This window comes from Larus michahellis, chromosome 1 (genome assembly GCF_964199755.1).
Source record: "Larus michahellis chromosome 1, bLarMic1.1, whole genome shotgun sequence".
Classification (NCBI taxonomy): domain Eukaryota; kingdom Metazoa; phylum Chordata; class Aves; order Charadriiformes; family Laridae; genus Larus; species Larus michahellis.
Window position 1 is genome coordinate 28,782,930 of NC_133896.1, and position 14,611 is coordinate 28,797,540.

Here is a 14,611-nt window from a genome sequence, read left to right on the forward strand (position 1 = left end):
TTCCTAAAACCTGTCTTGAAAAAAATCCTTGAAAAGAAGGTGCCTTCTTTGGTTTAGAGAGCCTGGGAAAGAATGAAGTGAAGATCTCACCATACATATAAGAGGTGGCTCATGATCTGCTCACTATAATTTAACAAGCTACCATCTCCAGATGAATACAGCAATTATGCATGCTCTCAGCCTTTTGAATATGTAAAGTACCACCCTAAACTCAAATTATCACAAGTGACTGGAGTTGTGGGAGCTACCCTGACAAATGTAGTAACTTGTGAGGTCACAGCAACTTGACCAGAAGTGAGAGCTCCATTTTCAAAACGGAATTAAAATCTGTATTCCTTCTCTCCATCATTAACTTTTTATAAACGATTGCTTTGATTACAAAAATGCATGACATCAAGCTTCACAAGGTTTTGGTAGGAACACTTGGTTTGGTTTTTACAAAATAATTAATGCCTAATTAATTTTGCCCCCTGCACCCTCTTAATTAAATTCCTCTTCCCAGTTTCTGGGAAATGGGAAATTTCCCAGTTTCTTCTTCCCACTGCCCAGTTTCCTCTTCCCTTTCCTCCTCCTGAAACACATATGTATGTATTCAGTTTTAATTCATTTCCTAATATCTAGATTTACTGTTCAGCTGCCACATTGCTGTCTCCTTCAGACCTCTTTCCCTCTTTAGGTTGCTTTGGACAGGTACCACTTCCAAACACAGCAGCTAGACTCCCTTCTTTTTACTCATTTACAATTGCTTTTTCAGCTTTCCAAGGTGTTTCTCTACGCTCCGCATAAGAGGTGCAAGAGAGTGACAATTCTCTTTGCTAGTGGTCTACTGACCAGAGTTTTGACACTTCTGATGTCAGTAATTTAAAGTATTATTAAAATTTCTTTGAACAAAAAACGATCTTTATTCCCAATATGCACTGAAACCTATCCATCCCCTTTTAAAAATCTTTAGAACTGAAACAGGGTTTAAAAACTGCTTTTTAAGAGAGGCACTCCTACTATTTCATAATTCCTTTGGTTTTTTGTAGTATAAGTTACAGAGCTGACTAAGATTTCTTCAGGGACAATATGGATTAATAATAGATGCAGAGGAAGAGGAGAGCTGGTGAGTGCACTCACACCCTCCTAAGCCTCACTGGATGTGAAAGTGTTTCTAAACAGCATATTCTGGAATGCTGACATGACTCCATACACCACAGGCTCATTCAAAAAGGCAGATTTTAAAGCTTTTCTACTACTGCTACCAAAATGTCTGTTACATTTGAAGCACTTCCAATGCAACTTCAATTACAAAAGTTCACAAGATGTGATCTACAGCACAAGTGGAGTTTGCAGCTGGAACAATTAATAAAAGGGTTATTAACTATGGTGCAGGGATTTTTGTGGGTTGGAGGACTGGGGGGCTTTGTAGCTTGCATTAGGGCTGTCTAGTACTTTGGAGACCAACAGGAGCCGTAGTGACCTTCTTCATGGGACGATATGATATCATTTACCCAGGAACACTAGACTTCATTTGGCTTTCTGGGATATATACTGAAGTCTGCAGTATATGATGCAGCATGCTGCATTTGCTAACCTTTTAAATAAGGATAAGCCCAAATACGCTCCTGCACAGGACAGGGAGCAAGCCTTGATTCTACCCCACTTCAAGCACTACCAGGTTGTTCTGTCAACAGATAAGATGTTCTAGAGCAAAAGAACTACCAGATATGGACTTATTTTGCATTACGAATAGGTGTAGTGCTCCAGAAATATTCACATCTTGTCTTTTAAGAAGAACCAGAAAAAAGCAGGTTTTGGGAGGGAATAAGAAAAAGTCAAAAATATTTTCTCTTTCCTAAAGTCTAACCTCAGCTGGATGACCATAATTTTCACTTTTCTTCCTTCTGAGGGCATAATCTATTTCTTTTCTCCAGATACTTTGTTTCACTTAACAAAACCGGTTATTCTTCTGATTGGCAATAGAGCACAGCACTCAAGGTGGAACACAAGGCAGATGAAGTAAAAATGCATGGCATATATTTTCAGTGTTCTTTTTAAAAAGCAAAAACCTATGAATCAGATTATACATTCCAAGGTCATATATAAGGAATAGCAAAATTAAAGTGAACTGGAGTATCTGAAAGCGTTCAGGTTTACCTGTATTTCTTTCTACTAAAATTATCTGGACACTATAGTAAATTGAAGTAGCTGAGTTAATTCGGGTGATTGATTATTCAATGCTCACAGTACAAAAATTAATATAGTTTATCTCTTTCTGCTTAAGATTACATAAGAAACTGCATACAAGTTATATTATTGTACTGCATGGACGTGCACAAAGATAAAAGCACATCTTCAAGCAAACTCAAACCCAGCAGCTCTTCAGCAGTAACCAATGGCTTGAGGTTAACATGGTACAAATTAAAGCAAAGCCAAGCAGTTAAGCAACATTGCAAATAATTTCCAATTGTTTCCTATCTTTTCCATCTTCCTGTAAACCTTTTCAATAGTTTCTACAGAGGTCTCATTGGATCAGAAGACACAACTGCTCACAAAAATATCTTTTTGCCCACAAAAATATGATTCCCAATACGAAGAATCTGTAGATGTTATGTTCAAATTAATTTGTGTATACCAGTTTGAAAGAGTGTCTATGCGATCCTCAGTCACAGGACTTTCTAGTGTACTCTTCTGGTTTTCTATAGTGAGATGTATTCATCAAGTACATATATTACTGGTTTAAATGCAACTAAACTCCTTTGAACAAATAACCTGTCTAATTAGACCAAGTTTTTTAAGTGTAGTCTTCCAGAAGTAGTCATAAGGGATTAACATTTCCTAAATTCATGAACATAATTATTTTTAAGTTATGGATAAACATTTTTTCCTTAAATAGGGATCTCTTCTTTGTGTTATTTTAGATATTTCAACTGACCACTGCCAGAGTCTCCAATTATGCATCTTATCAAAAAAATGATGGATGATAGAACAAATTACTTGTCTATTGATACTTCCTGCAAGGTAACACCTTGATAAGAAAATTACTTATAGCCTACAGTTCCCCCATGCAGCCCTACAAGGTAAATCACTGAAACGCTGAAGAAATTGTCAGAAGGTTTGTACAAATACCCTAGATATACTTTAATCATCGCACAATAAAACTTGTGCTTCACTCAGATTAGTTAACGGAAAACTTAGAGCAGGATATATTAACAGTGTGAGTCAAGCTATTCAGAGCATATAGCCCAGTTCCCACATTCAAAATGAGAACATTGCAAGGTTAGAGGTATAACTTGAATATATTTAATTTTAGCTATTAGGTGACTCAAGAAACTACATTGGCAGTGAGGATTACCCTGTATTTCTGTACTTTGAAAGTACGTTAGTTAGACAGTGTGACAACGCAATGTAATTATCTTCTAATCAGACATACTTTTAAAAATATCAACATTTCTGACTGAATATAGAAAATTGTATATTGGCAGTTTCAGGCAACTAACACAAGCATGTGCTGGATATCAAAATCAGACATTAGAATTTACAGCTATGTCTGAAGGTATCTTATTAATTTTCTCCTCATTCATTCAGTAACTTGACATAATCATTGCCAAGGTTATTAAAAACAAACAAAACCCGCACTAACGGTATTTATTCCAATATAATTTTAGAAGGAAAAAAAAAAGGAATTGCTTGTATAAATAATTTTATAAGGGCATGAGCAGGTCAGGCACTGTCTCTTTAGAACTCTGTAATTTCTTTTTCAGAGGCTGAATTTGCTAAATTCAGAGGCCTGCACTTTGTACTAGTCATGAGAACAGATCCAGGTCTCTTGACTTACAGTTTTTTGATATAGAAGATACTGATAGAGATTGATATAGATTGATATTGGGCCGGAGGGTGAACTGGATTTCACATAAAAGAAAGAGATAAGGGGAATATAACAAGTACGAAGTTGTGATTTTGGAAAGAGATGTTAGAGGACTGAAAGTGCAATAGAAAAATAACAGTAGGTTCTTGAAGACAAATATGAAAATAAACCACAGCAAGGAGGAGCAGCCCACGGCACAGTCCGAGAGAAGCCGTTCAGGATATTACTACACAGATTCTCTCAGTAGGTTTGATTGAAGTAGTTGAAGTCAAGAGAAGTCACTCCACTGACATCAGTAGGCTTCATTCAGGCCACTACGTGCAGATCTTCTGATCCCTCTTCCTTTCATCTAGGCTGAGAATCCTCCCCATTTCACTGAAGAGTACCATTTCCCATTTCTCTAGGAATCTGTGTCTGTACCCACCCTCCAGAGTTTTTTTAACCAGTCGTATCTACGCTTGCCTCAAACTGATAAAAATTTATAGAGCCTCTGCACCCTTCTGTAATGGGCAGGAGCAAAGCCCGTTGAGTACATTAGTGCTAATGGGAAGGCAGTGGATTGAGGAGAGGCTTGAGAACTTTGGGACCATTAGAGTAAGTGCAAGCAGTGAAAACATACACACACAGCTAAAACATAAGGGAAATTATTTACTTTCGTTTATTTAAACTGTGCATAGGGATTATGAAGCTTTTTCATGCAAATTATTTACAGCCCAAATATAGCATAAGGCATGTTAAACACTGAAGCAGAGATCCAAATTTTATTACCTAGTGTTCAGACTTCATGACTAGTCAGAATATCTCCTAAGAGAACATTTTAACAGCAAACTCGACCCTCATGGAGCCTGCCATTACTGGATTTAAGTATTTACTATGCTTTGAAATAGTGCTTTACCGGTTTTTCTGGTGTGTATGTGACAATGTTGACAGGCATTTCTATCAGTTCAGGATGCTAACTGGAGAGACTAAAACATTATCAGACTATGTTGGCCAAATGTTTGAAAGCAAGAAATCTCCCGTTGCTTCAATTTCCTTCAAATACTTAATATTTTCCTTTGGGGAAGTAACTTGTGTTTTATCATAATGATTTCTATTTGCTTCTGGAGCATGAGTCATGCTCTTCAATTATTTTCAGTTGATTGTGTAATTATAGTGAGAATGGGGTTTGGTTAGTCTTTATTCAGTTTGGGGTTTTTTAATAAGAATTTCTGCTTACCTTCAGGTGAAGTACCTGGCTTTTGAGAAAACACAGAGCTTATTTTACTCTTCTTGCTGCTGTTGCTGTTGACGGACAAGGTGGACTGAATTTTTCTGTGCATTTTTTCTGAAACAGGAGCTGAAAGTTTTCTGTTGTCTGCAGGCACGTGCTTGACCCCGTTGTGAATTCCACTTCCATTACTCAGACCCGCATGGCCGTTTTGGATTTTGCCACTTTCTTCCTCACCCCTTTCCAGTGCTGACGTATTCGGCTGAGGCAAACGTTGAGGTTGTGCTTAAAATGAAAGAAAGAAAGAGTTAATTTCAATTGTAAATTGATAACTGAACATTTTGGGCTAGACTGGGAAAGCAACTTTCATTGCTTGTATTGATCAAAGAATAGACTGAAAAGGTAACATGCCCCCATCAAAAAAAGAATGCAAAAAATATCTCTAGATTAAAAATAATTATTAGGTATTCAGAAAGCACCTCACGTCTGTATGAGGCTTAGATTCCGTCTTCATCACTGCATGGAAAGGTTCACAATGCTCTGTGAATTAGACAGAAAGAATAAGGCAAGAAATTTAAAGAAGGAAAAAATCAGGAATGGGAGAAAAAATAGCAAAACTGAGATAAACTTGGGTTAAGTGAGCCAAATGAAGAATGGGGGGAAAGGCAAAAGGAGAGAAAAAGGTATGGGAGAGAAGATACAGACTGCAGTAACAGAAGTGAAGCTGCAGGTTGGCCAACCTGCCAGTCTTCAGAAAATAACCTGAGTGACAAGGTAGGGCTCCCCCCCCCGACATTGAACCACTACAGACCGGTATATTAGAGAAGAATAAGAGTATGCAGGTAACTAACAACAGTTTGAGCATAAATTCATAAAGATTGTGTATTGCTGGAAAGAACAAAACCAATCAAAATCTGATTTTGTGGACAAGCTGATCCACTAATGAGAAGGAACGTGCATTCAAACACCATGAGCCAGAGTCTCCCTGACCATATTCCTCAATTCAGAATCACAATTTGAAAAATGACTGTAACGGGCCAGTTGGGGCTTTAATGGCAACACACTGATATGGTCAAAGAAAAAAAAATACCAAACCTGTCAAGGCAGGAATCTGCAGGGGCCTGGTTAAGACTCCAAGAGTACATTCTAATGAGAGCATGGAACTTGACCATTCTTTGTTGAGCTACTGTATCATAAAGGAGCATATTTTTAATAACATGGAAGATACATTACCTATGTATTTAAAGTCTGTATCTAAACAAAAGAAAATATGCCGGATTTTTTTTATGTAAAGGTTTGTAAGAAAAAAAAGCAGTATCCAATTAAAGATCCTTATTCAGAAAAAAAATGCAGACTTTGTTCAAAAACTAATTAAACTATACACATCGTAACACAACAAGATTTCATAATCAAAAAGCATCAGCCCAATCACCTCTCCTAATCAGAACACTACTGTATCATGGCTTGGACATAAAGAGGTTTTCAGACAGTCCAATCTTCAACAATTTATAAATCTAATATCAAGGAAAAAGCCCAGATGCTACTGAACACTCAACATAAGAGAGATTAGACAGTGCCAGCAGTAAAGAAAAACAGGGCTGTAGCGTTCTCTTTTTAGAGAATGAACTTTCACATCTATTTTCCGATGATTTCACAGCATTGCTTCATATGTAGGTTACATTGTGTCCAAGATAACAATATGTATAGATAATTATAGTTGGCTTCCTCTAAAAGAAACATTGCCACTGATCAACTCAGGTACAAGTGACCGAACTTTCGGACAAATACTACTGGGACACACAGACCCACGGTCTCTAAAAAGGCTCTCGGTTCTGAATTTGCCTATCAAACCCTCCGTGCTTCCTTTTTATCAAGGGCACTGATATTCTCAGATTGCTTCCTCCAACTATCATAAACTTGTCCCGATTAAACTTCAGATAAATCTTAAACTTTAACTCCTGGTCACGTTCACAGGCAAAAAGAGATATTTTTCATAACAGTTAAAATATGAACTGGTTCATTTTTTCTTGCCATTTGATTTTTTTAGTCACTGCGACTAAGATTTTAGGAAGATGCCCTAGACTACCCACATCTATGTAGGTCAGAGTAACCCTGATTGAACCTACTTTACAAAACTGATAATTTTGTGTTGCAGGAAAGGGCGGGGTGAGGGAAACATTTATGCTTTAGTCTCCCCAAAGATGTTGCAGGGTAGACAAAGATTACTCCTTTCCATTACCAGCAGTGGCTGCTAACAAACCTCCAAGGCAACAGAGCAGGAGTACGAATGCTATCTGGCACCTGAGCATCTAACTGTTGCCCAAAAAGTTTTTGATGGCAATACAGAAACTCCTTCACCTTTCAATTTTGCACAAGTGCTCCCAAAACCTATGCATATGCATAAGCAAGACACTTTCTGCACTGTGGAATTCCATTTGTAGCATATATTCTGCTAACATTTCCAGACTATCATAAAAGCCCCAAACCAAGTTTTTAGGGAGTTTTCTCCTACCTGAAACAGGGTTCTTTAAATCATACTACCAGAAACCCTTTGTGTTGGAATATGTGCAAAACAAATTTTGTTAAAAAATTAATCAAATCCTTCTATTTTAAAAATTGTCAGTATAGATGTAACTACAGTCAAAAATAAAATCCTTATCAACAATAGGAATCAAAATTTTTACTCTCTAAAGTTCAGTGCTCATACTTATAGCTTTCCATAGCTTTATTTTGATTATCCTGCTCAAATGTAAATTGTACTATTAAATTGTGTTTTTCACATTCCATTTAACAATATTTCTCCACACTGCACTGCTGCCTACAATTCCCAAATGTGGAGTGGTGCAGTTGCACCAATAACCTAGAATTACTGGGGAGGGGTTAACTGTCCTCAATAAATAACAGCAACAGACTATACTGAAAATTCTGTATGTCTGGACACACAAGTTTCTAAAACTGACAGTTATGACCTTTTCCAAGACAGCTAAATTTGTGGTGGCAGCTCACAATTGTTTGCATATTTTTGGTGCTTTGCTTCAATACAGTAACTTGGCAAATTATCCAAAATTCCACCTTCAAAGTTAGGGTTGTTTCTGTCAAGCTGTGGGTGAATGGGAAGTCTTGGGGAATCTTAACAGTCATTTGTGTTTGCTTTCATTACTATTTTTACTAAATTATTTGGGGGGGGAGGCGGTGGGTTTTGTTAAAGGGGTTTTTTGGTTTTGTTTTTTTTTTAATAATCATGTTCCCAAAGTACTCTTACTTCAGTCTTTTAGCATTTACATACAACTTTTTAGCTGACTGGCTTTACAGTATTCACATGTGATACGCAGGTCAAATCAAAATGGAATAAAACCCCAAATGGATTAGTTATCTCAATTTAAATTTATTTTAACTTTATTGATAATTTTGCACTAGGGAGACTTGAATCTTATGGTTAAAACACACTTGAAACCAATTAGGAACCATATGACCGCATTCTAGCATAAAGAACAAAAGCAATTGACAGTTCCAAGATTAAGCTGCAACCACTCAGTTTAAAACAGAAATATTTTTACCTTATTTTTTAAAGGTTGTGTATATCTTAAAAAAAAAAAGGTGTAATATGGGGAACGACACAATGCTTCTTAAAACACAGTGATACCCAGGGACTCTCACTCTCTCTTTAATGATCCACTGCTCTCATTCAGCTGTCTTTCTTTTTTCAAATCTTTACATATGTGACAGCTCTCAAAAGTAGACCATAGACCATCTGGCATTTTCAGAGGTGTAACTTGTGCAAATTCAGCTCTACTGGGAACACAATGCTATCTTCTGCCTGCGTTATAAAAGATACAATAGAATGTAGAACTTATGAGTTGTTTTGAATTATTCATTTTTTGCCTGTATATTCAAGAAATTTTACAAACTCTGCATTTTGTACTACATAATCACATGCGTTAAAGGTACAAAGAAACTTTTTGACACCTCTTTTCTACAGAAAGATGGCATTTTGTTTGATATGTGAACATTCAGCGCCTGTTATATCATTCTAAACAGGCCGTGTGCTGCTACAAAAGATCCCATTTTACACTCTATATATGAGCAAAAATTTTATTCTTGATATTCAGTAACTAATGCAATACACATCAAAATTTCAAATATGAGTTGGATGAACATTCAGCATCTTCAAATCAGGATGGCACTGGTCACTTACTATACGTTAAAGATTTTTTTTTTTAAAAAAATCATTCCTCGCACAACATAGAAACATTGTCATTTCAAACATCCACAATGAATAGTTTCAAATGTCCTAAGAAATACTGTGCTTTTTAGGTTAATGTGTTTTTAATCTTTAGCAAAAGCAGTAGATTTAAGTCAATATTTTATACAGTGCTAACACTAGTGGATTTTCAATAAGAATGATAAATATTGGATTAATGATTCAATAGACTGAATCTTTTTTGATAGAAAACTAGCAGATAATGTAGCTAGTAATAACTATACATGAATCTGCTGCCTGTGGAAAAGCAATAAAAAGCCAATATATTGCTATAGCGTATAATCTATTAGCGTGTTTCACTGCTTCCTTGTCATTGGTTTCCTTGCAAAGTGGGCCTTAATACAATAACTTCTGCTGTTATTTAACTGACTTTACATAATAATTTAATTGTGAGGTTACTATCTGGTGAATAAATATTCCAGTACTAAGCATTTACTATGGTTTTGATGTTTTTGAAGTAACTATGCGCCTTCTCATTCAGAATGTAAAATCCTTAGCACAGCTTAAAGAAATATGCACGTCTACCTACACACTGACAATACATTGTTTACACCTTGCAAAATAACAGCTATTCTTAGGAGAAAAATCCTGATGGATGCATTTAACAGAAAAATATATGTCAACACAGGGAAACTCCCAACTGAAAGAGGACAGTCTAAGCTATCATTAGGGATTTTAGACAAAACACAAAAACAAACATACACGGAATACAGACTCCTCAGAGTCAAAGTGAATCAAAAGAAAACATCAGGAGGGAGAGAAGAATTGAGACAGCTAATTAGTAGCCTAATCACATCAAAAGCAATTCCGAGGCAGCTGATAGAGATGCCCGTGGAGTTTGCTAGGCTGGCCAATGCCACCGATGGAAAAACTACCCTCCAGTTTGCAGCCTAGGTCATCTGACTGCGTACCCAGAGAGGTCAGAATGGTGGTTTTCTTTGTTTACGACACAACAGTTTATGACATCAGATCAGGCACAATATTTTTGCAGGTGGACTAGGGAGGAATAAAATGGATGACTCCTGGGTGTAAAAAAATGTAACCTTTGGTATTCTCAAATATTGAGAAAATACAAAGTATCATTTCATTAGAAAATACCCTCAACACTTCTCTGCCTCCCAAAACAGCTGCAACCACCATGAGAGGATGAACTCTTTTGAGGAAATACAGAGGTCCTGCTTGGGTCCGTTAATGCTGAAAGCCAAGATCTACATGCTAGTTTGAGCTGGGGAAACTGTTTGATCTCAGTGGTAGCTGCTCCTACTCCCTCTTCATGGATCACACGGAAGAGACCACATGCAAGGGAGGTAAGAATCGGGCCTCTGGATTTTATCAGCGCTTCTTCGTAACACGAAGCTTGAGGGGAAAAATAAAGCAGATGAGAGATAGTCATGGATTGCACAGTAAAACCAGGGGCTGCCTGGATTCTAGAGTAAAATTAAGGTGATTCCAAATTGCTTCTGGAAAAGACATAAATTCCTGAGACATAAAAGGCAACATTTCCAACTGACTAGCAAAAAATCTTACCTTTTCAAAACTATTACAAATTGTATGCATTCATAAGCTCGATAAGCATAAAATTTTAGTCGAGCTGGGAGAACTCAAATATCTCCATCTCTCTCCCTCCCCACTTTTCTAACTAAAATCCTGACTAGTCTCTACGTGGATCTTCAAACCACATCAATAGTTTTCTCTGCCTAGCTATCCAGAATATTAACATTCAGATTACAAGATGTACCTCTGAGTCAACCTGTGAAGTGGCTTTTGTCAGCAATTATTTTTGAATATTTTCTAGGACATAAATAGCATATACTGCAGCTTCCATATCACAGAAGGCATACATTAACTAAATAACAAGGTACCATCAAGGTACAATCTATCTTTTAAAATCAATTTTTTACACTGAATTTTTTATACCATGCTGACTTTACAAGGAAAACAAAGTACCAACTAACAGCATCAACCACCTTTTTAGAATTGCTTCTTCTAAGACATGAGGACGTCTTCAAAATGAATACAATATATTATTATGAAACAGGATGGCCTTTGTAATGAAAATACTGTAGTAAAATTGCTGGTACGAGTTTTACAGGACCCACACTGAGAACACTTTGTTAAAATACGTCTGAGAACGCATCCAGGGAACACCAGGTGTAACAGAAATGGGGCTGGCAGGGGACAAAGGGAAAAGACATTTTATCCCGTCGGCTCTCAGTCGGTGAAGGGCTGACAAGAATGGCAAACGCACGTCTGTGTGTGTGTTTATGGGTTGAGAAGGTGACACAAGTGCATGAGAAGGTGCCAAGAGTACTCTTAAATCTGTGCAAAGACACCTGCAGTGCCTTCCTTTGGAAGCACTGCAGGACCTTACACGCTGTTTGAAGGGTTGCAGGAATTGTATAAAGATGTCTTTGGCGTACCCAGAAAGAAGCAGTTACTACAGGGAAGCATGAAAAGGGCTGGTAGCCAGAGGTTTACAAAGTTGATAGGTATTCCCACGGAAAATGTAGAGTGAATTTCTCTATTTTCAAATCCTCTTTCCTGATATGATTTTTCAAAATGAAAAAACGCATGCTGATTTTTTTAATGACAGCAACAGTACATTTTTAATCATTGCTGAAATGAGTAAATCCTTAACATTTTTTATTACCTGTCTTTTAACAATGAAATCAAAATCCAAATATCCTTTTGTCTTCTAATTACCATTAGATTATCAGTAAATTCGCCTTCTTTATCATACACAAATCTTACAATCATTAGCAATGTTTTTCATGAGACTGAAAATAACGGCATCTATGACAAACTTTGAAGACTATTTGAATATTCTTGCTAGATCACAATACATGTGATATACAAATAAAGATGATTCACATAACGCAATGATTGTTAAGCCACATCTACATCAATGACACATAGTTCCTACTGTAGCATACAGTTTTTCATTGCTTGAGAACAAGTAGCAATAGCTCAGCATGAAAAATCCAAGAGAAGAGCCAAACACAAGACAGGACATCGTTGGTAATAGGCACTCAGACACCTGGGGAATAAACTCCTATATAAAGCTGTGTTCAAAAGTGGGAAATTTTACTCCGAGCTCTCCACTTGCAACATTTGCCTATCCATTTTTCTCCCCGTACATGCTGCTAGAGGACTGGAAAAGAACTGCAGTCTATTTGCTCTAATGTTTCATAGCATTACGACTACTTAGAGCAGTGGCAACCATTGCACAGACATGTGCAGTGGCAGGTTAACTTGTCGTCACCATTCCAACATTTCATGGTGTTTCATACATTTATCAATTACTTCTGAAGGTGATTATTTTTTTTATTTAAGGTGAAATGCCTATTTATTTCTTTATTTTCTACATAGGCAACTTATTAAGAGGCATAATGATCTTTTTGATTTTTTTTGCTGTTGTTGTCGTTGTTATTGTTAAATCTTTATAATGCACCATGGCTTGTAGAAATTGGGTAAGAGAACAAAATAATACAAAAATTAAAAATCAGATAATTAGGCTTTTTTTTAATTTCTACATTAATTTCTATAGTGCTGAAAGTTATTTATTTCTGAAACACAAATAATCAGTAATTTAGTAAACGTGAACACAGTCCCCAAAATCATAAAGGATACAAAGGGGTGCCAACCTAATACTATCCCACCTCACCAAGGAACCGAATGCTTTGCTTCTGGAGCTTTAATTTTAAAAGGAAGGTTAATTAACCACTAGACTCAAAAAGTAATCCAAGCTGTTGGCATGACAATTACAGCAGTTATGCAATTAGTACCTGTTACAACATATGGTTATACCACTGCATAAAGACACACTGGTGTCCCGTGGAACTCAAGGCACTAAGTCAAATATTTGGAACAGTTTTGATGCCCCTCACCATTGTGTTACTTGTTCCCGAATCAAATAATAAACATCAAAGAGAAGCTACAAACAACAGGATATCGCTTGCTGGGTATTGCCTCATAAGCGGCACAGCAGGATGTACCAGACAGGAGAGATAACCTCAATGTCATTAACAGCCGTAACCTGGGCAAGTGCACAAACAGGTCCTCTGGGCTCCACCACCTCCCGCTCCCTTCCTCAAAAGCCATGGACAAACTAAACTTCACTGCAAGAAAAAACATGGCATGGTGAGACAAATAGCTTCTCAGCCCAGCACTAGCCATTCGCCTTTGAGTGAGAAAATACTCAAAGGTGAAGTTTATTCTCCACTGAGTTTTCAGGCAATGAGATTACAGCGTTCAGTTAAACTTATACAAATACACATAAAACCTGGCTGTACTTGGTTTAAAAAAGAACATGAAGGCAAATGCTTGAAATGAGCAATTCCCTTAATGTTCACTGCTCACTTGATTTCTAGCCCTCCACTCAAGTAAGTGACAGAATTTCGGAAGACCCGAAAAAGTGCTCCACCCAATGTGTGAATCTGACATCCTCCTCTTAATGCCCTGTCTTTTGCCATCTCTATAATTCTAAGTAATACCCAATGCAGCTATTAACAAAACTAAAAAGATGCAGAAAGAAAAAATAGGAGTAAAACCAGGACAGCAACAAAGAGGGGGTAATGTAGAAAGGTAGCAGGATAACACACAGACTATCAGCACAAAAATAGGAATGCGTACATTGATATCTGAGCTTCTGACCCCTTTGCTGCACTTATTTTCTCTCTGCTATTCTTTCCAACAACCTAGGGCTGATGCCGAGTTTGTCATCAGCTGATACCAAGTACCACAAAACCAAAGGAAGAAACGAGAAAGCACAGCTGCAAGGAAAATGGAACAGGAGAAGCAAATGGGCAGTAACCACGAGGAACAGGCTAAAACTTGGGATTTTACATTATTAAAACAATAGTAGGGCAAAAACATCAAAAGAAAAAAGAGCAGATAGCAACCACCCAGAAGAAGACAGCACTGGAGGGGAAGGAGACAGAAAGGGAAAAAATACATAGTGAGCTGAGCCACTTCAGTCTGTGAGGGCAGAGAAGAGTAGGGAAGAAGAAACAAAAAAATTCACAAGTAAAATCCCACTAGAGCTGAAGTATTTGCTACAACTTCTACAAGTAAGAAAAGAATTAAATGATAAATCACTAGATGATAAGCAATGAAATAAAACGAAGATAAAAACATCATACTTAAACAGTGATCTAGAGTTGAAGCAAGAGTTCCCCTTCTGCTCGAGGTCAGAGAGGCTACTGGAGCCCAGGCCAAAAATCAGCCACATTCAGCAATAGCAGCATGATGGAAAATGGAAATTCTGTGTCAGAAAGCAGGGCGAGGACTTGAG

At 37.2% G+C, this 14,611-nt stretch overlaps 1 protein-coding gene across 7 annotated transcripts in view; it reads right to left on the reverse strand.

The window, feature by feature from the left end:
* Positions 1–14,611, reverse strand: part of MDFIC (MyoD family inhibitor domain containing) — a 65,893-nt gene that overhangs the window by 23,682 nt on the left and 27,600 nt on the right. For all 7 annotated transcript variants that reach the window (XR_012589474.1, XR_012589494.1, XM_074603858.1 and 4 more), the window contains exon 4: positions 5,067–5,342. Coding sequence is in view for 5 of the 7 variants with exons in the window: in XM_074603858.1 (XP_074459959.1) it covers positions 5,067–5,342 (276 nt within the window). In the remaining 2 variants the exon portion in view is untranslated. The remainder of the gene's footprint in view (positions 1–5,066; positions 5,343–14,611) is intronic.